The 22193-nt window shown below is 44.3% G+C and overlaps 1 protein-coding gene across 3 annotated transcripts; it reads right to left on the bottom strand.

Moving 5' to 3' along the window:
* Positions 1 to 1451: 1451 nt before the first annotated feature.
* Positions 1452 to 20987, bottom strand: rnf103 (ring finger protein 103). 3 transcript variants are annotated; one of them, XM_080746439.1, is made up of 11 exons: positions 20479 to 20987; positions 18776 to 18870; positions 17601 to 17854; positions 12618 to 12766; positions 11932 to 12047; positions 9589 to 9658; positions 8626 to 8978; positions 5934 to 6066; positions 4427 to 4513; positions 3309 to 3511; positions 1452 to 2652 (listed from the first exon to the last, which is right to left on the bottom strand). In XM_080746439.1, exons 3-11 carry the CDS (start codon positions 17824 to 17826, stop codon positions 1812 to 1814), a joined length of 2178 nt encoding a protein of 725 aa, XP_080602565.1. In that variant the 5' UTR covers positions 17827 to 17854; positions 18776 to 18870; positions 20479 to 20987; the 3' UTR covers positions 1452 to 1811. The 3 variants fall into 3 exon arrangements, with proteins under 3 accessions (XP_080602565.1, XP_080602566.1, XP_080602567.1); XM_080746440.1 differs by having other exon boundaries at positions 18776 to 18850; XM_080746441.1 differs by having other exon boundaries at positions 18776 to 18845.
* Between the last annotated feature and the right edge of the window lie 1206 nt (positions 20988 to 22193).

The following is a 22193-nucleotide window of genomic DNA, read 5'->3' as shown; positions in this document are numbered from 1 at the left end:
CTAAAGTGGGGTCCAGTGACACTCAGTGTTTCCAAATGGACCCTTTACAGGTCTGTAACAAGTTGACAAATGGAACCAAATGGACCCGTTCCATACACTCTTTAAGAGTTATGGGGGGATCCTTATTCCAACACAAGGCCAAACACGACACCATGGTGGCTTATCATAGAATTTGTTTTGCAGAAAGAAAAGAAAACCAAACCCTGCTTTAAATATGCTTTCAAATGTATCCCCCATTCAATGAGGAGGTTCCTTTATTTTTTGGCAAATTACCTGCAACCAGTCTCACCATTTCTACCAACAGTATACTTCCACTGAGCATTTCAGAGTCTTGAAATGTTTTCCTTTGGCATAATTTATACTTCCTCAAGTGATAGTGTAAGCTGGAATAATAATGGAATAATAATTTCCACCTGTGTAGTGTTTTGTTTCATTTTTTGAAAAAGTATAAATCAGCCATATATATTTCCTCACCTCCTTATTTTGACATTTTATGAAGGAAAATAAATATTATTTTACTCTGTCCTCTCCTGCTGGTGTCCCAAAGCCACCAATTGATTTACAAGAGATATAATCTTCCTCTTCAAGTGTTGGGGAAAAAAACGTTTTACATTTGTAACTTTTTTTCTTCTTCTTATCTTAAAGAATAAAACAACAAAAAAACAACTTGTTAGCTTTCCTCGCTAAACACACACTTCCAAAGGAACGGGGGGGAAAGCACAAGTGTCAACAAGCTAGCTGGCGGCAGCCTACAGTAACGTTCTGTTGTAAACAATGCTAACAATCGTTTTAGTACAGCCGAGAAGATGAACAAAAGTGGAGACTTTTCTCCTCTCATGAAGACAAGCTGCAACAAAAAGTGAGCCGTGACAACGCTCATGGGGACATAGAGACAGGGAACGGAGACATTAGATTAAGGAGAACGGAGAGAGTTCCAGAGTTCAGTTACAACAACGACAGACAAGGAAAAAAAACGTGGCCTTTGCTAATCGGGGACTTTTGAGGTTTCATGGAGAATCTGTGAATCTTACAGATCACTAATATGAGCTTCTTTTTAGGGGGCGGGGCAACAGTTAATCGAAATAATCAATAATAGAAAAACATTATCAATCGATTATAATAGAAAATTATAAATATTGCAAAAATAGCCCATCTGTGAGAAAGTAGATTGCCTATATTTTGCCATTTTAGTATTAAATAGGGCTTGTCAATTAGTCAATTATTACAATTGTTTAATTGTTGATACATTGATAAACAAATTATCAAAAAGAAAACACTTGAAGAATTGGAAAAGTAATCAATAGAATAGTTGCTAAGACAATGGTTCTCAAAGTGGATTTCAGGGATTCTCTATAGGTTCCTTTATAGGGGTCTAAATCGACCCTTACAAGCCAGTAACTCTGACAGCATACAAATGGAAAAAAAATGGAACCAAATGGACCCTGAAGGGTCCATTTGGTTCCATTTTTATGCAGTCAGAGTTAAGGGGAGACCTTGAAATAAAAGGTTTGAGAAACACTGCACTAAGACATTAATGGACAGTTACTTACAGACCTACTTGCTTTCAGGATATTCTTAACATTTCTAATGCTATAGGAGCCTTGGCTAGTGATCGAGATTCTGAAGCTTCTCAAAAGTTCACGGTCAGAGGAGGGAGGAGACAAGGACAGAGGAGGTGGACAGACATCAGAGTAGACAAGGAGAGAGTAGGTGAGGGAGACAGACATCAGAGGAGAAAGGAGAGAGTAGGTGAGGGACACACACATCAGAGGGAACAAATACATTAGTGGGGGGTGTATGTAGTACTGGGGTCAGTCCTGGTCTGGGTTTTGGCTGGGGGCAGCAGCAGCATCGTGGCTCTGGACGAGGCTGCGTTTCTTCTTCTTGTAGCTGGGCCAGCGGCACACGGGGCAGCAGTGTCTGCCGTTCTCCAGCCAGACCACGATGCACTTCTGGTGGAAGGCGTGGCCGCAGGGCAGCGCCATCAGCAGCTCGCCCGCAGCAAAGTTCTCCAGGCAGACCACGCACTCCGAGCAGTGGAGCACGGCGCACGGCCACGTCGACCAATCGGAGGAGGGGGGCGGGTGGTGATCACATGACACGGGCGGCCGTGGCTCCGGCCCACCCTCCTCCGCTCCGTTCCCTTGGCGACAGTGGCGGCACGCTTTGGAAACGGGACAGTCCTCGCCGTCGCTGACCGAACCGCCGCCCGGCGACGGCTGATCGTCGCGTTCTCCACTCGTCTGATTATCATCGCCCGGTTGGTTTTGTGCGCGGCCGCCGCCGTCTACGAGGGACGAATCACTGTCCGTGTCCACCACCACGTCATCCCTTTTATCCGTCTCGCTGGCCGAGCCGCCGTCTCCGTCCCCCGACTCCTCCTCGTCCCCTCCTCGCCGCGGGCGGGCCGCCCGGAACCGCCAGGTGGGCAGCGCCTTCATGTAGTCCACGTCCACCAGGGGGCGCAGCCAGAGGTCGGGGAAGGCCAGGCGCTCCAGCAGGAAGCTGGGGTCGTCGTCCCAGTCGGACTGGTCGGCGGCGTTGGGCAGGGGCAGCTGCTGCAGCGAGGCCATGGGGTGCAGCAGGTAGGAGGCGTACCAGTCCCACAGGCTGCTCAGCCACTCCAGGTTGGTGCTGCTCTCCTCCTCGCTCCTGGAGGCACAGGGGGGTCAGATGTGTAAAAGATAATGTCTGGGTCAGCGGTTATTATACAGAAATAACATACAGACAGGATGATAGCCGCCGACGTGGAGCAGAGGTGGCTATCATCCTGAAGGGATTAGCAGAATAATAGTAAAAAAAATTATAATTGTGAAACGTTTTGCTAATCTTTAAATATATAAACTAAATATAAAACTTTTGTAACTCAAATCTCTGGAACAACATATTTTGAGATGGGGGTCCAAATGCATGACATTTTGTGGGTCCTCTACATGAAAAGGTTTGAGAACCACTGATTTAGAAGAAGGATTTAGAAGACATTTATAGAATCAGGTCAAAATATTCAAAGACTTGCACAGATTTTCACAATATTTCAAAAATAGCAGATCTACAAGCTCGCAGCTCGGCACTCGGTGTGGTCTAAAAATAAACAAACTGTCTCGGCGATCAGGGATTAGGTGACTTGTTTAAGATATTCAACTCATATTTGCTGACAGTCTGTTTCGGGTGAAAAGTGAACTAATTCGGCAGCAAGTAACATCAGTGTTTTCTCGCAGTCAGTTGATTCTTCATACCTATTTAGAGTCAAACCACCGGGATCATTTGTTTATTTTTTGGAACACAGAAAAGCGAGACTAATTCCGTACCTGGCGGCGCAGCGCCTCTTCTTCTCAAAGTAGTCGACCAGCAGGCCGTGGGCCAGGTACGTGGAGAGGAAGAGGGCGGGGTGGGAGGAGTAGAAGGTCCAGTCGGCCCGCACCACGCTGGCCAGAGAGGTGGTGTCGGCGTAGCGCAGCAGCTTCAGGCTGTAGCCGTACAGAGAGTCCAGGTAGGGCAGCTGCAGCAGGGCCTGGCAGAGGGAACACAGTTAGCAACACGTCCGTACAGAGGACAATGTGTCCGTGGTAAGACTTGGTGTTGACCGCGGCAAGTTCACCATTATAATGTTTGATTAATTAGATCATAAGACCCAATTTCTTCAGAATAATCATGACACGTATTTACTACGACACTATGGCATAGGCATATTAGGAGTCCATTAGTACAGTATACCTACTAGCGGTTCTCACATGTTACAAGAACCTCCCTTAAATCTGAGAGTGTACAAATGGAACCAAATGTTCCATTTGTACACTCTGAGTTTCAGACTTGTTATGGTCATTTAGGGCGTACTCTTTATGTATTTCTGGTCATATTATTGTCCACTCGTTTTGTGTGTCTGTGGCAAAAATGGGATTTTGACAAAAATGTCCAGCATGGCAATGACCCATGTAGAGGGATGATGGGACCGGTATAAAAACGTCACTTCTTTTGATTGATTGAATACTTCATCAAAAGTTTGCTAAAAGTACAGAGGTACAGTTATACAATGATGCTAAATGGATAACACAAAAAAAAACATGAGGGCTTGTTTCACTGTGGTCCTGTGTATTCAATTCATCAAGACATAATAAAGACATGCAATACTATACAATAAATCATCAATACTAGGAGCAGTAAAAGTATATTTAAAGAAACACAGTGGGGTGTAATTTCTTTAGGCAAGCTAGAAAAACTATTGTGATCAACAATATTATCATTAAAATGCCACTTGAACCCCAACATCCAAAATCTTTGGGGGGGGGGGGGGAACGTTTGCCAACAATAGCAGACCTATTTTGTCATAATAATACATTTGAAGTCTGAGCCTGAGACCAGTGGAGTTACAGTAGAGGAACCTTTTTACATGGATTCTATCTTAACAGAAATCCAACTGAACACCTACCAGGACAGGGAGCCAGGACACCAGCAGCAAGGAGTTGTACGTTCCCAGTGTTCGGATCAGAACCACAAAGCGCTTCACCGTCGCCCCCTGAGAAATAACCAATCAACAACGTTTGACTCAACAACACATAAGATTTGATCATTATTACAAATTATTAGTAAGCCAGAGGGTCAGAGGACATTGAGGTGAGGGTCAGATGACATTGAGGAGAGGGTCAGATGACATTGAGGAGAGGGTCAGATGACATTGAGGAGAGGGTCAGATGACATTGAGGAGAGGGTCAGATGACATTGAGGAGAGGGTCAGAGGACATTGAGGAGAGGGTCAGAGGACATTGAGGTGAGGGTCAGAGGACATTGAGGTGAGGGTCAGAGGACATTGAGGTGAGGGACAGAGGACATTGAGGTGAGGGTCAGAGGACATTGAGGTGAGGGTCAGAGGACATTGAGGTGAGGGTCAGAGGACATTGAGGTGAGGGACAGAGGACATTGAGGTGAGGGTCAGAGGACATTGAGGTGAGGGTCAGAGGACATTGAGGTGAGGGTCAGAGGACATTGAGGTGAGGGACAGAGGACATTGAGCTGAGGGACAGAGGACATTGAGGTGAGGGACAGACAGAGGACATTGAGGTGAGGGACAGAGGACATTGAGCTGAGGGACAGAGGACATTGAGGTGAGGGTCAGAGGACATTGAGGTGAGGGACAGAGGACATTGAGGTGAGGGTCAGAGGACATTGAGGTGAGGGACAGAGGACATTGAGGTGAAGGTCAGAGGACATTGAGGTGAGGGTCAGAGGACATTGAGGTGAGGGTCAGAGGACATTGAGGTGAGGGACAGAGGACATTGAGGTGAGGGACAGAGGACATTGAGGTGAGGGACAGAGGACATTGAGGTGAGGGAGGGACAGAGGACATTGAGGTGAGGGTCAGAGGACATTGAGGTGAGGGACAGAGGACATTGAGGTGAGGGTCAGAGGACATTGAGCTGAGGGACAGAGGACATTGAGGTGAGGGTCAGAGGACATTGAGGTGAGGGACAGAGGACATTGAGGTGAGGGTCAGAGGACATTGAGGTGAGGGACAGAGGACATTGAGGTGAAGGTCAGAGGACATTGAGGTGAGGGTCAGAGGACATTGAGGTGAGGGTCAGAGGACATTGAGGTGAGGGACAGAGGACATTGAGGTGAGGGACAGAGGACATTGAGGTGAGGGACAGAGGACATTGAGGTGAGGGTCAGAGGACATTGAGGTGAGGGTCAGAGGACATTGAGGTGAGGGTCAGAGGACATTGAGGTGAGGGTCAGAGGACATTGAGGAGAGGGTCAGAGGACATTGAGGTGAGGGACAGAGGACATTGAGGTGAGGGACAGAGGACATTGAGGTGAGGGTCAGAGGACATTGAGGTGAGGGTCAGAGGACATTGAGGTGAGGGTCAGAGGACATTGAGGTGAGGGACAGAGGACATTGAGGTGAGGGTCAGAGGACATTGAGGAGAGGGTCAGCAGACCTGTGTGATGAAGAGGTCCATCCAGGCCAGCAGGTTGACCAGCAGCAGACTGAGAACAAACAGGTCGTTGACCTCTGGCTGCACGGAGCGCAGGAACGTGTCCATGGCCGCCAGAGACAGGAACTCCCCAGTGCTGCAACGCACACACACGTACACACACAAACGCGCACAAACAAACACAGACACACACACACGCACTTTAGAAGCGTTTTTTTTTTTTTTTTTACACAGGGCAATTAGATTTCATGAAAGTATATCATCATAAGAAAAATATACAATACTTTTGTTCAGTCATGATGTAGGTTGATCCAAACAAACTCATACAAGTCTGTAACTCTGACAGTGTACAAATGGAACCAAATGGACCGGTCAGGGTCCATTTGGTTCCATTTGTATACTTGTCAGAGTTAAGGGGAGACCCTGAAATGTAAAAGTTTGAGAAACACTAATTGCGACCGTCTGTCAGTCAGTCACACCTCATGTCACGCTCATGTCCTGTCACGTCTGTGAAAGCCACAGGGAGGCGGCACAGAGCTATGTGAGTGAGTGTGAAAGCAGCAACACAAGAAGTGCACCTTCCACCAGGGCAAGTACACCACCACCGTAAGGAAGCTATCCCCCGCATGTTCCCTCGGATCTGTTGCGACAACTGCGACGACGACAAGTTTGTGCCGTATTTAGAATCTCTGTCGACCTGACGGTCGCAGATCGCCATTAGGGCGTTTTACTTGTGTAGACTATGAGATTTAACAATGTAGAATTATGCTTATCCTCTATTCAATGCTTTCAAAACCCAAATTCTTTATGCACTCAACTGTGCTGTGCAACTGTGTGGCATCTGTCTCCTTGTATTCTCAGTTTGTCACCTGTTCTCTCATTCTATTTAGGATTGTTTCAGGTTTACATTGCTGTCACAACCCCCCCATGCTGCTGCCTGCTGGCTCAGTTAAACAGCTGATTCTCATGATGTCACCTCAGTCTCACCTCTCCCTTGTCAGCTTAACTTCCCACACACATTTCACAACTTTTCCAGAAGTATTTCACCCCATCTCCAGGCCTGTTGCTACAATAAGGCTCTTCTTACACCAGTGTGTGCTATGCCATCAATGAATGCACCAAGATGCCACGTGAGGAAATATAACAGATCTACAAGCCAACAACTTGTCACGGTGCATCATTTTGTCAGCTTATATCTACTCTTTCCTGTACTGTACACCGGGTATAAATTAGTTTGCATGCAGCCTGTCCAGTGCAACACTATGTTTTAACATTATAAATTATATAATAGCCAAACATTTTCCAAAACCTCAGTATATATATATATATAGTGTTTAAAAGCTCAAATATTTGCTTCTGGGCCGGGGTCCCTCCCTGGAACAAGATATCCGCGGTCCGCGGTCAAATACATATAATTCTAGGGGTCCTTGACGTTAAAAACTTTGAGCCCCACAGATAAAGAAACATAAGTTTTTCAGAAAACCATTAGGATTTAGAAGACTTTTTTATTTTTCAGGTCAAATGGGATAATGACCTTATATTTAGGATTGCTTGGTTTACTGCTGTTTCATCCCCTCTTCCCTCCTCCCCCATGCAGAGTCAGTAAACAGCTGATCCTCATGTCACCTTGTCTCACCTGTCCCTCCCTTGACACAGTGAAATGCTTTGGCTGCCGTGTCTTGTGTGCATTTGCATAGCATTTAAGTAACCATGGCTTTGCCCAAGCTATTCTTTGTTGACACCCAACAAATAATGATGAGTGTGTTTGGTCAGACTGGTTCTGCCTGTCACCATGCAAGGCTGACTGATCTTTTTTTTTTTTGTTGCATAATCATCATAATCATTTCCCTGTTGAGAAATGTTCATACATTGGATCCGTTCGATTGGGTGCCCAAAAGGTAGATAGATAGCGATCTACCAGTAGATCACTTAATGCTTTTAGTATCTGCCACTTGAATTAACTCATTCACTGCTTTTTCAAAATGGCCCCCGAGTTCCTCACTGCCACGTTCCTAAATCTCTAGTGCACAGATCAATTTTTAGTGCACGGATCGTGCACGCCCATGCCTAGACCATGCACCATATGTGTAGTACCTTTTCACAGCTTTCAAACTAAAAAATCCGCTTGGAAATCCGTTCAGGCATTCATGAGATAGAAGCCTTCAAAGTCAAACAAAACAAACAAACATGGCTGCCATTTTGAAAGATGTGTTTGTTATGGGGCTAAACATGCAATTTCGCGATTGCGATCATGCCTAATACATTTTAGGCATTTTTGGATTTTTTTCAAAATGGCTGCCAACTCGGGAAACTCGGGCCGTGGCAGTCTGGGGGTACTGAAATAACTCGGGAAACTCGTGGCTTGGCTATGAGTGACTTGATTGATTGACATCAAGAAAGGCCTCTCTTAACGGCTTCTATTAGGCAAACCCCCAATGCCATGCTTTAATTGTTAATCAGTACCATTACAAAGTTATATGAAAAACGTAAAAGAACCCGAAAGCCTACTGTACCACTTCCATACAGAATGGGTAGGAGACATTTTTTGCCACACTATTTCCCATTCCCAGTGTGTTTGTCTAATACTGTAACGAAAGCGCAGCTATTCCAAACTCCCCTCAAGTACATTTTTAAAGTATTTTCAGATTTCAGATGAACTGATGCACCCCTCTCTCTCTCTCTCTCTCCCCCCCACCTGTTGCCATAGCGGTAGATCCCCTCGGGCATCTTGAGGATGTAGGCGGGGTCCTGCGTCACGCCGATCTCCGCCAGCCCGCTGTGGTTGTCCCAGCGCCGCACGTCCACGAAGATGAACTCGATGCGCCCCGTGAACTTGACGGACAGCGAGGAGAAGAAGGCGGGCGGCTGCGCCAGCTGGGCGAACAGGAACATCTTGACCGGGTGGGCGGGGTCCGGCCGCCACTCCTCCGCCAGCTGCTCCGCCCGCCGCAGCGTCTTGATTCGCTGGGACACGTGCGAGGTCATCCAGCGGAAGATGTGCTCCGTCTCGATGCGCCGCCCGTCGTACTCCTTCAGCATGACCTTGCCCTTTTTTTTGGGGAGCAGGAAGGCGAGTTTTAAATCGTTAATCGTTAAGTTGGTTGGTTCGCCTTCGATCGGTCGATTATTTCGTTGCCGCCGGGGCAGAAATCTCCATATTTGAGCATTTCGATTGGCAAATGAACGCGCTACTTGATCATACTACAGTCACACAAAGCATCAAAAGTAGCAGATCAACGAGCTCGAAACGCAGCGCAAAGCGTCACGTTTCGAGCTTGTCGATCTGCTACTTTTACAATTTATTTGATTTGAAACCTGAAAAGTACGAGTTTTGGACATATGAGGTTTCCACCCGACAGAGACGATTTGATATTAAAGCTGTAAGATTTTTTTTTTACCTACAACATAGAAATCAATTTTTTTTATGATATACAGATAAAAAATCTAATCTTTATTGTACCATTTGAGATGGCAATGGCATTTTTGTATGAGTAGCAGGATTTATTTGTTTTTTATTTACTGATTTCATTTTACACATTGATACAATTACAGAAGGAGCACGTGGAATGCTCAATTCATTGTTTAATCGTTTCATTTTATCTGGTAAATTCTTGCATTTAAAAGTCAAGACGAATAGATTATTTGACAGCATTCCTACCTTGGAGGCTGACGTTTGAGGAACGGACATGATGAGAGTGGAGCGCTGCCAGCCGCGCTTAGCACACGACCTGAGGAACCAACACACACACACACCGTTCATTCAGACACTTTAATTAATGTTCTTTGTTTATGTTCTTTGTTTTTTACAAGCTCACAAAAGAGATCTACACTCACAACGCGGCGGGCTAATTTCACTACTTCTTCAACATTTTGTTTTCTAATTTATGGAATAATAATACATAAAAACAAAATGTAGGAAACAAAAAAATTAAATAGACCCAAAAAAATCTGTTCCCCAGTGCTTTTCGAAACAGTGATTTAGGCGCTGTTCACACTGCGTTTTGGCAACGAGAATAACGCAAAAGAAAAAGTCAGATAGGCCTTCCGTTCAGACGACAACGGCATTTCCGGGGGTTAAAAACGGAACGATCTGGATCAGCAGATTTGGGTGGAAAAGCTGACTCCTCACTCCCCTCGCGTCACCGAGTGAACGGCAGAACCGCAAAAAGCAATAACGCATGTTAGGCTTTTTCTCTCCTACAAATAGATACTGAATACCCGCTTCAGTGTTGTGGTTTCGTGGCCGAGTGGTCAACGCATACTGTTTTCGATCCACGGGTCCCGGGTTCGCGTCCCGCGAACCCGGGCGCTTGTCATCACCACGAACAACTTTTTTTTTTGCGGCCATAAAGTTATTATTATTATCCATGACGGAGGCGATGAGCCGACTCAGCGCCGTTATCGTGTTATGTGAATAATGTAATAATAATAATAATAACTTTATCGCCAAAAAAAAAAAAACGTCTGCGTTGGGCAAGCGGGGACGCGAACCCGGGGCTCACGGACCAAAAACACAATTCCTTAACCGCTCGGCCACCGAAACAACACATTGAGGAAGGTATTCAATATTTATTTGTAGGAGAGAAAAAGCCTAACATGCGTTGCTGCTTCTTGCGTTTCTGCCGTTCACTCGTGACATGGACACTACATCATTTCGGCTTCATATGAACGCTTGATAAAAAGGCAAAACGCAACGGCAATATCCCGGGACCTGGTCGTTTTCTCTACAGAGCGTTGCCGTATGTACGGGGCCTTAGAGGCCTGGATGTGGATGACACACAAGAGTGCAGGGCAGGCCTCTCAGCTGTGTGCAGAACAGGACTTTAGACTGTGATTCCATGCTAGACTTCACCTGGTCTGAACCTCATTCATTATGTCACACAGTAACATACCCTTATCAGTGAGACCTAACCTGTGGGCCAAGAGGATATTGCAAGTGGGCCACCAAACAATTGGCAAAACACTAAGATGTATTGATAATGTAACGTTAACCCATTTAGAACGGGTACACATTATTGTGTATCATTATTTTATGCTTTAACTATTGAAAAATAGCAGATATACAAGCTCACAGCGCGGCACTCTGTGCCGCGCTGCGAGCTTGTAGATCTGCCATTTTTGAAAAATCTTGAAAATTAGAATGTTGACCCGATTCTATAAGTGTCTTTTGAATCCTTCTATTTTTTTCAAAACCTACAGTATGTTTCTATGTCAGCAATCTGGACAGCTATCGTCAAAGAAAAAGTCCTTTTCACTTAAATGGAGCTCAGTTAGTCTGTTCTTGAGAGACTACTATGTCAGAGGCATCTGGAGGCATAGGCATAGTTTTACTGAGGTTAGGGTTAAGGTTAGGTTTAGGCATAGTTACTACTGTCAATCACAGCGACTACTGGACAATCACAGCGGGTCTCCCTAGAAAAGCGGTGGTATCCATAAGCACGCACCAGGCACATGCAGGAGTAGAACATTCTTTACAGTAAAATGACACCAGTCAAGTGTCCCAGAGGGGAACATAAACTAGCACGCTGTGTGCACATTAAGTACATGACTGTACACCATGTCCCACATCTATTGTTCACCAGGGCTGTGTTTTTGGCATTGAACGAAAATTGCAACATATCACTATTAAACAATGACACGATTTCTGTTTGCCTTGTTGGCTTTGTAAACAACACTTACACAGGGCCGATAATATGATAAATATATACTAAGCCTTTCACTTAAATACACGAAGAATATGACCGGTCCGGTACAAATACAGGCCGCATTCTTACGGCAATAATTTGATGACCAGGTCATCGGTCAATATGAGACTCCGTAGGATACTCTTTGTCTACGGGAGACTCCACCTGTCATCAAATTATTGGCTTAGGAATGCGATAGTGTGTGATAAATTGATTTAAATAAGTCGGTTTTTGGCGGTGAAATGGTGAAGTACTCCTTTGAGACTAAAAAAAAAGAAAAACAGTATACATGGGTCTGACTGAAGTCTCTCTCTCACCTGTAGTCGTGGGAACAGTTGAAGGTTCCTGTCCGGATTCCAAACTGAGACACCTTCTGCACCATCTTCCCCCAGTTAGACTTACTGAGCAAGGGCCCTCGATCCTGGGCTATCACCTAGAGAGAGAGAGCATAGCATTTGTAACTGTACTGCCGTACTTAAAAAGAAGAGATCCAAGCACGCAAAAAAAGTGTAAAAAAAGAGTAGAGGATGTCAAGCGTTAAAAAGAACTTTAAGGTCAGAGAGAGGTCCATACTCAGTGACCAATGGGGAAACAGTGAGAGTGAGATTAAGGACCATAACTTTAATCCATCTACTGTATGAATAATTTACAATATTAAAAATGAGCCAGATGATGGTGGTTATGCAAGAGAAGAGAAAAGTCAGAGTGGGAGTGATGAGCCATTGTGAAAACCGCCTTTTGTGTAGCAAGGAGAAATCATGTTTCTTATCGTTGCCGTTTTTTTCTTTCTTTCTTTTTTTTCCCTAGGAGTGTTTTGCCAATTTGCCAATCCACAACCTCGCAACACGTTGCTGCCACGTGTTGTTAGTTTGTGAATCGCTTACTGCTCGCTGGTACTTTTTCTCGTTATTATTAACAGTATTATTATTATTATGAGTGTACAGTACGTACCTGCACCAGCCAGATTCATTATAATTATTATTATTATTATCATTGGCTGTACCTGCACCAGCCAGATGCCATCCTTAGTGTCCTCCACCAGCTCGTAGAAGTGCATCTCTCCACTGAAGGAGGTGCTGCTGGTGTCTCCAGCTTCTGTTTGCTCCTTCTCCCTCTTTATGGCCGAGTAGAGCTCACCTTGCATCAGCTCTCCTGTTAGTGGAAACCAACACAATATGTGACTTTTAATAATAATACTATAATAATACTAATAATACTATAAATAATAATAATAAGACTTTAGACCACTTCTCCCTCTTTATTGCATCAGCTCTCCTGTTAGTTTAAACCAACACAATAATTGATTCTTAGCCACTTTAACTCTGGACAATGGATCTTCAACAGGAGGTCCTGGTACCCTCTGAGGTCTTCAGAGATACTACAGGGGGGCACCAAATCTTAGTGTGATTTACATTAACCACTTGAACCCTAGCATCCCTATTCTCTCAATCATTAATGTCTGACTGTACCGCACACTGTTTACATTTGTGACTAATAAAGTGTTCAATCAATCTAGCTTGTAGGGCTTGTAGACTTTGGACTTCCCTGAATAACAAGGTGGGGCCAGAGGTCCTGAAATCAAAAGGATACCGAACTGTAGTATCAAAACTTTGGTGCATGCATATCAAAACTGATACTGATACTGAGAAAGCACTCTAGTGGTAGAAGGTCTACAACTGGTGAATTACTATAGGATTAACATTGTCTGTTGGGTGGAAACCTCATATGTCCAAAACCGATACGTTTCAGGATTCAATAAAAACAAAAATAGCAAAAGTAGCAGGTCTAGAAGCTCAAAAATCCAAAAAGAAAATCATTCATTGTTCTAAATGTTCAAAAATAGCAGATCTGTATGCACACAACATGATGTGGTGCGTTGTGAGCTTGTAGATTTTCTATTTTCTAATAGCCAAAGAGTGCCAAGTCAGTGATAAACAATTGTGTTTTATACAAAATAAAACATGATATTGTACAAGATCAGAAATGTATTTTGGTCCTTGAACCATTCAAAGCTTTATAGATTCTTTGACATACACGGAGACAGTTTAATGATTATGAACTGGAGTGATATACTCCACTTTGTTGGTATTGGTAAAGGAGTCGGGTCGAGCAGCAGCTCTCTGATTCAACTGCCTGTCGTCTGATTGATCTTCATTTATTTTATTTTGCCTTTATTTATAGTTTGATAGTGGAGATGGACAGGAAACAGGGAGAAAGAGATGGGGAGGGACATGCTGCAAAGATCGTCGGGATCGAGACTTATGTGCCTAGGTGCCTGGATCACTGCACCACGCCCCAGGCCTGATTGATTCATTTTAGGGAGATCTGTAAAGACACTGTTACTTTACAAGTCTACTGAAGACGTTTTCCTAGGTCCTGGTGAGACATAAGTCCTTTGACCGTGCTATGATTTTTAGGTGATAGAAGGCTGAAGCACTGGCATATAGGAGTAGGGGAGTGCTGTGTTGAGGGAACGCTACAACAATGCCATGAATGAACATGAGTGTCACACAACCGCCTAGTGCAACCCAGACTGAATTCATTCAGTCAGGAAAGACGATGACAACGCAAAACACGGCACAGAAACCTATACGAGAGAGGAATGGACAGACAGGGTCAGCCTGGAAGCCAGAGTTTCTAAAAACCCAACATACGTTAGAAAAAAGTGTAGAGAAGAGATGGGTTCAACAGTTATTCAAAACAATAAATAATCTATAATAGATCATTTAACATAATAATCTGTATTTTGGGCATGAAATAATAGGTGGAAGGTTTCTCAAAAGAAATTGCAAGAAGATCAAAGATATTAGCAGATATACCAGCTCACAACACGTCTCGTCTGGAAGTTGGTGACTACTTCACTATTTTCCCTTGACACTGCTGTGCAACAACTTATAAAACAACGCTTGAGTGTTGTTATTCAATTTGTTGATATCTTTTGAAGTATCTACAGTACACTTCTCGGTTTTTCAATTAATTGAAGAAGTAACCAACAGAAATATCACTAAGGAAATAATACATAATTGTAGTCCATAGAGGAGTGTGGGATTGGAAGAGAAGAGAAGGTTATTTGACCCCAGGGCCAACTCCATATCAGTGTGACCCACTAACCCTGCATTGTTGCTTTGTTTACACAGTGCCTACAGATCCGGTTTATCGCAGCGCTGTACTCATAGCACCTCTATTACATAGTCATAAAATTTAAATGAAGTCACTGGCAAGAGAAGTTCCACCGTTTATGGCTTGAATTTAAATTTCGATCACACAAGGAGCTTATTTGGCCGGTGTGCAGACTTTATTTTAATGTTATGTACTGTTGTTCGTCCTGGGCACTTGGGATGTACGTGCACTACCCTTCCTATTATTTCCAATACCCCCCCGGCGTTTACATCTTGAACCTTATATGTTTTGCTTTGTTGTACATCAAAATAGCTAAAATAACTGGTACCACAAGCTCACAACAGTGAGCTTGTGGTATCAGTAACAATGTTGCCTTGAGAGCTTGTAGTTGCAGGTCAGCTTTTCATTTTTCAGAACGTTTGCCTGTTGACAATACGTGCAGAGCTTGCAGACTGGCTCTTTTCACTATTAAATAGTGCTCATGGTGATCAATTTGTAATGTATTTATGTAGGTTTGCGTCTTGGGGAGTGAGGGGGTCTCAGCTGAAAAGGTTACATACAAGTTACACAGAGCAAAAAGCCACTCCGAACTGCTTGCTTGCTTGGCATGAGATGTGAAATCTCTCCGGTATTTTAATCACTATTATCCTGGCACACAGGGTTGTTTTGGGTGCTGCTGCACCTGACCGGTGAACGGTGGTGTAAATAAAGTAAAACAATTTTTCCACCACAGCCGGTGGTGGCACCTCTATGTTCCAAACATTCAGACTCTCAGTAAAACCTGCTTTTCAGGTAGATGGATGGATTTGCATCCTCCAAACAGCTCGTGGGAATTTTAGAGGAAATACGACCGCGAAAGAAAGAAACCAGCTGTAATACGATATCACACACATATACACGTGCAGAGCTCTCGTGCATGCAAATGACTCCGCATTCAAATGACCAGGTAAAAATTGTGTGTGCAAAAAAGACAGATGTGTGCAAGAGTAAGAGTCCAAAAATACTTAGACACAGCACTTTTGTGTCTTGGGGGGGGGGGGGGGGGGGGGGGGGGGCAGGGGGGGACAACACTAACACTAAGAGAGGATACTATAGTCTGTTACTGTAATGAATGGCATGTGCGACATGTGCATGAGGTCAAACTGTCACTGTGGTGATACTAGTGTCTGTCAGAAGTATACTGCTAGTCATATGATCAAGACGGATCTGTGGTATTTTTCATATTCCATCCTGATCAGGGCATATGCATCGCCATGCTGGCTTGTGGTGGACATTTTATCATTTTTTGCCACGGACATACAAAATGAGAAGAAAATAATATTACCATAAACACACAAAAGAGAATGACCATAACAGGACTGTAACACAGAGTGTACAAATGGAACAAAATGGATTTGGTTCCATTTGTACACTCTCACTCTCACTTTGGGACTCCTAAATATGCCAAAGTGTTAGAGTAATTAAGTGTCATACATATTCTGAAGGAAAACCTTAAGACTTGACGTTCAGTAATTGGGTCTTATGATGAAAATAAATAAAATAAATGAAAATTACGATGGTGTGTAAAAAAGAAAAGCTAGAATTTGCCACGGACAAAACCAAGTCTTACAATGGACACATTTGTCCGTGTACGGACATGTTGATGACCCCTGATTGGCGCATTCTGAACATTGCTGGCCCACAATAACTTTCCTGACCTGTCAGAGACCTATGCTACGAGGAGCACTTTTTCTAGTTTTTACACAACTTAATTTTTTTTAAAGTCCTAAACGGTTAGGGACACACCCTTATCTGTTTAACTGTCCCATCCCTAATGTATATATAGTTAACTCAATTCAATTCCACTGACGAAATATGGCAGATTTATTTTGTATTGCATTTATTTAACAATAGCAACCGTCCACATGTTCATTTTTCCTGTAAAACACACATCTTTGTTCCTCTTTTTAGCGCCGAGCTACAGGGGTAACAGCTAACTTCAATAGCAGATATCTTACGAACGGTTTAAGCGTCTCAGCATTTATTTATTTTTATTTAAAAGAATTCTGCGACGTCGTAGCATAGCGTGCATGTCCGTGTTCAAGATCAGACTGGATCTTACTATTCTGTGACTACTTTAAAAGGTAAGAAAAATGAGAAATTGCTGGCATTTGGGCATTAGCTGGCTATTAATCTCTGGCAGTAAATGAGTTAAGGGGTCGTTTCTGATGAATCATGCAACTAGTTTTGGTCCGTGGCTCAAATGCCGAATAAATAATGGGCCTTGGTATGAAACGGGTTGAAAACCACTGTTTAAAGTAAAAATCACACCCGTGTGAACTGAGCGGTGGTCGTGGAGGCTGTGCAACAGCACTACTGGGTGGGTGCAGCGGTGTGCTTTACAATGCTGTAGTTTCTTCACACACTCTAATTTATTTGACCCTAAAACATTCAGTTTGTTAATAATAATAATAATACTTGACCACACATGCTGACCCACCCTTCCCCCCTGTGTGTGTGTGTGTGTGTGTGTGCGTGCGTGCGTGCGTGTGTGTGTGTGTGTGTGTGTGTGTGTGTGTGTGTGTGTGTGTGTGTGTGTGTGTGTGTGTGTGTGTGTGTGTGTGTGTGTGTGTGTGTGTGTGTGTGTGTGTGAGAACAACAGCGCCCCTCCCTTAACATGTGTGGGCAGAAAAGGTACTGCATGCTTGAGGCTACATACACGGACGGCCGGACGGCCGGACGGACGGCCGGACGGACGGACGGACGGATACCCACACACACGGCCACGTATAGGAGACGGTGTGACCACCGCTCAAAAACCAAGTGAAATAAAAAGTGAGTGGGGCAGATTCAGGGGGTGGTGGGGGCAGTGAGTGGAGCTACTTGCCTGACTTCTCCACCAGCTCGCTGACGTCCCTCTTCTCGGCCAGGCCCGAGTAGCCCAGGCCCCGGCACTCCAGAATGGTCCGCAGCTTCTTGAAGCTCAGCGTCACCGGGTCGACCAGCTGGGTGGCGAACAGGCCCGTCTCGTACCAGACCACCGCCTCGAAGAAGCGGGCCAGCACGAACAGGACCAGGAAGTACAGCAGCAGGAAGAACAGCTTGAGCCACATCTTGCCGACGTTCCCGCTCGGGTCCGATCTGCCCGGCGACAAGTTGGGGTCGATTAAAAAGTCAGCCTGGCTGTTGCAGAGTTTCAGCAAAATACAGTAAACGTAAAATTATTTTAACTCATTTGTAGCCAATCCCGAGAATACTCGTGAAAAATACTCGAGTATTTAGAGTGCCGATCCCGAGTATACTCGCGAAAAGTACTGTATATAGAGTAACGCTGGCGTTCTTACCCTAGGGTCCGTTGGAAACGATTGGCACGATTGGACTCGCCGATTCATCATCATCATGGATGCACGTGCACAAAATAGTAATCCCTTAACATGGAGGCCGACGGCCGATCTCATCTTTAATGTCCATTATCTCCAAACAACACTTTTAAAGCCAAGGATGGCATTAGATTCTCGCTAAAAAAACACATGTTGAAAGGCAACGGTCGGCCATTACACAACCGCATGTTGTTGACGATCGCTTCCGGTGAATGACGTCATGACGTCAAACCGGAAGTGTTTACGCAATGGCCTTCTGGCCTTCAAAATAAGAGAACGGTCGCGGATGAAGGCTGCGAGAGGCACGCTGGACATTTTAACCCGTTAATTTCTGGAGCACTAAATGGGTTAACCATGAACACGGTTGACATTGTCAAGTAAATGCAGAAAACACATGCTTAGTTTAAATAACTCGAAACGTTATGGCTTATATATTAGGTGCAACTTCTGAATGATGGCGTTAGTTGTAATTGCAAAAACTACAAAACTAAAACGATCGATTTACTTGAGTTTGGACTGGAACATATGAATACAAATTACATTTGTTTGTCATTTAGGCTTGCACAGCAAATATGACAAATTACTTACGAACATTCTTCAACATGGGGAAAAGAAAACTATTTTGACGATTCCGCAAAGTAATTGCGATTATGGATATATAATGATTGTGACAGAGGCCTACCGACGTAGAAGATGATGATTACTCGGATTACGCTGGTCTTCGTCAGATGTTGTCGCTGGGTGTCATTGGTCTGTACTGAAGGCTTTGGTGAAAAACTAAATGGGGATAAATCAGGAAAACAAGTATGTACATCATGTATGTAAATGAACAAAAATCTATCTAAAAATCTCAACAAAAGATCTAATTTGCTTAACTCAATGGTTCTTTCCCATCAATGTCGGGTCGGGGGAGCACCTGAGGTTTAAATGGACGCTGACGGATCTGTAACTCTGAGAGAGTGGTACAAATGGAACCAAATGGACCTTTACTGTAAGGTTCTGTTTGGTTCCACTTGTACACTCTCAAGAGTTATGGTGTACTGCTGTCACTATGGTGATATAACGTGCCAGTCACGGTTGGAGAGGAGTTAACTGAACCTCAACTAATTTGTTAAGTTTAAACTCACATGAGCGAATACAAGTCCAGTACTAATACACATATACAATCCTCAGTGTATATGATGTGTGTGAGGATGGATTGATGATTGGCTGATTGTTTTCTGTCTGGCACAACATATAAGATGGGGGTCTGTGGCCAAATATATATATTAATTTGGGGATTCATATACAGGGTTCCCACACATTTTTACCAATTAATTTCCAAAACTTTTCCAGAATATTTAACCCAATTTCCAGGACTATATAACAATAATTCAGCTCAATAACAAGTCGCTTACTCCTACGCGCAATGCCCAAAGACAGGTAGTGTATGCCAGTGGTTCTCAACCTCTTCAGGCTGTGGCCCCCAAAATAATCATATTTTAACTGAGGACCCGGCACCCTGACGAGCACGTTTCTATTGTGAAAATAGCCGATCTACATGCTCACAAGTCATGTAGATTGGATATTTTCACAATTTCTGCCTCTAATATTTGACAATTTGGCCAATGTTTAATTTGTCATTTCAGAGGTATTTACAAAATCAATAACCAAAGACAATGCATAGCTATTTTTTCCAGGACCTTCCAGGACCCTTGATGAATTCCAAAACTTTTCCAGTAGGACCTACTGGATTTTTTTTATTTTTTTTTATTTCAAAATATTTCCAGGAATTTCATGACCGTGGGAACCCTGATAAACTGACAGTAAAAAAAAAACACCTGAACATTTAATTATTATAGGATTCTATCTGTAAAGTTTACCTACAGATTATATTGACGGAGTATTGTGATTGTTTACCTGGTAAAGAATTACCTGGTACAATCACAATATACTGTCAATATAATAGGATAGCAGCTAAAATAATTTACCTAGTATCACATCAGCCTAAATATACTGTCAAAAATAACAATCTGTGCATTTAAACAATAGGATAACTAGGTAAACAATGATCCAGCATCAGTCTAAACAATAAAGTGACTCTCAAAAATAAACACCTGGACAGTGAAACTATAGGATAACCAGGTAAAATGAACCTAGTATCAGTCTAATACACTGTCAAAACAATCGAAACTATAGGACACCATGCAGGTAAACAACACAATGAACGAACCTATATTTATTAGCTAGCAATGCATCTGTCTAAATAGCATAGCATCTAAAACTACACTTTAACTTGTGGTCAAGAAAAACAAAACAAGCCTATATATATAATCAAGTAACAACACCAACGTAATTGGGGGTTGGTTTTCCCTTGGAAATTAAAAAGATTCGTTTACACTTTACCTTTCTAAACGGCTGTGTCCTGTGCGTTGTGTGGAGCTGTACCAGCAGCAGTCAGTCAGACCAGGGACAGTTACAGCACTACAGTACACTGTGAACTGTTAGCCGTTAACAAGCTACACAACCTTCATCTGGACGCGACAGAGGATCACCAGGGACATGATCATCATCTCCTTTCTCCATCAACAACAACATCAACTGTCTGTGTGTTGTTGTTCTTTGAAGACAGACAGTTTAGCTTTTAGCAGACAGACACCCGCACACAACTGACTGGGCCTTTTAATAATGGTGGGCCTTGCTATGAGTCAAAGCCCTCCTCCTCCTCCTCGATCCGTGTGGAGAGAACAAACAGCCACGCAGGGCCTGCATGCAGCCTGCCTGCCCTGGCCTGGCGGAGACAAGCTGTATAGAGTCCTGGTTGTAGTGTTGTCGCAACGGCGGTTCTGTTGGTGTAGTGTTGTTGATAGAAGACTAGAGCGATGAGGAGGAGGAGGTTGTTAAGGAGAATTCCTCCTGGTCTTCATGATGGTAGAGAGAGCTAGGCCTGCTCTGCGCTCTCTCTCTCTCTCTGCTGATCGGCAGGGTTGCCAGGTTCGGTTTGTGAGCGAAACAAGCAGACTGGGTCTTTAAAAACAACAAGGCCACAATAGTGGTGTCAGGACTCCTAACTCCAATATAATATTGTAAATGGTGCATTTGTAAAGCGCCTTTTATCCAAGGCTCTTTACATAGATTGTGCATTACATTCACCCATTCATGTGTGGCGGAGAGAGTCGCAGCCCCAGCCTTGAAGCCTCAAAAGTCTAGTATCTCCCTTGTTCCATAGGGATATCCCTTTGGAGCGATGGTTAAGATATTGGACTTTCGCGCGGGAGGCCCGGGTTCGAAGCCGGGTGGGGAGGTTCGGATCACCTCCGTTACATTGGTGCCGTGACCCGGATCCGGGCTTCCCCGTAGGAGGAGGTCAAAGGGGGGTGAGTGTGGCGGAGAGAGTCGCAGCCCCAGCCTGAAGCCTCAAAAGTTAATATCTGCTCTCGTTCCACAGGGATGTCCCTTTGGAGTAATGGTTAAGATATTGGACTATCACGGTTACACCCCGCCTTTCCGAAACACCGCTATTCCGAACGTTGACTTCTAACCCTAACCCTAACCCTACCCCTAACCCTTACCCTAACCCTACCCCTAACTAACCCTAACCCTACCCCTAACCCTAACCCTAACCCTAAACCTAACCCTAACCCTGCTTCGGAATAGCGGTGTTTCGGAATGGCGGACTGTTGCCGACTATCACGTGGGAGACCCGGGTTCGAACCCGGGTGGGGAGGTTCGGAACACCTCCGTTACACATGTATGCGGAGGAAAACATGCAAGGCATCAACCTGTTCACCGGGAGCAACTAGGGTTCAGAGTCTTGCTCAAGGACTCTTCGGCATGTGGACAGGAGGAGCCAGGATTTGAACCGTCAACCCAGGGATCATTGGCTAACCTTCTCTACCTCCTGAGCCACAGCAGCCCTGTACCTGCTTTCATCCCCCTGCGCCCTCGCCCTACCTAAACCGGAGTCCCCCAGGGATCTGTATAGCCAGGGACCCACAAGCCCAGAATGGGAGATGACATGTGATGTCATGCCGTACTTTTTATTTCTGTTTTATCTATTAGTTTAGTCTTTAAGGTCTACAGAATGAGAGGCCTGCTCTGCTGGAAACATCGCGAAAAAA

The sequence above is a fragment of the Nannobrachium achirus genome, assembly GCF_963921795.1.
Source record: "Nannobrachium achirus genome assembly, chromosome: 17".
NCBI lineage: Eukaryota > Metazoa > Chordata > Actinopteri > Myctophiformes > Myctophidae > Nannobrachium > Nannobrachium achirus.
The sequence above is the reverse complement of the archived record's forward strand: the minus strand, read 5'-3'. Positions and strand labels throughout refer to the sequence as shown.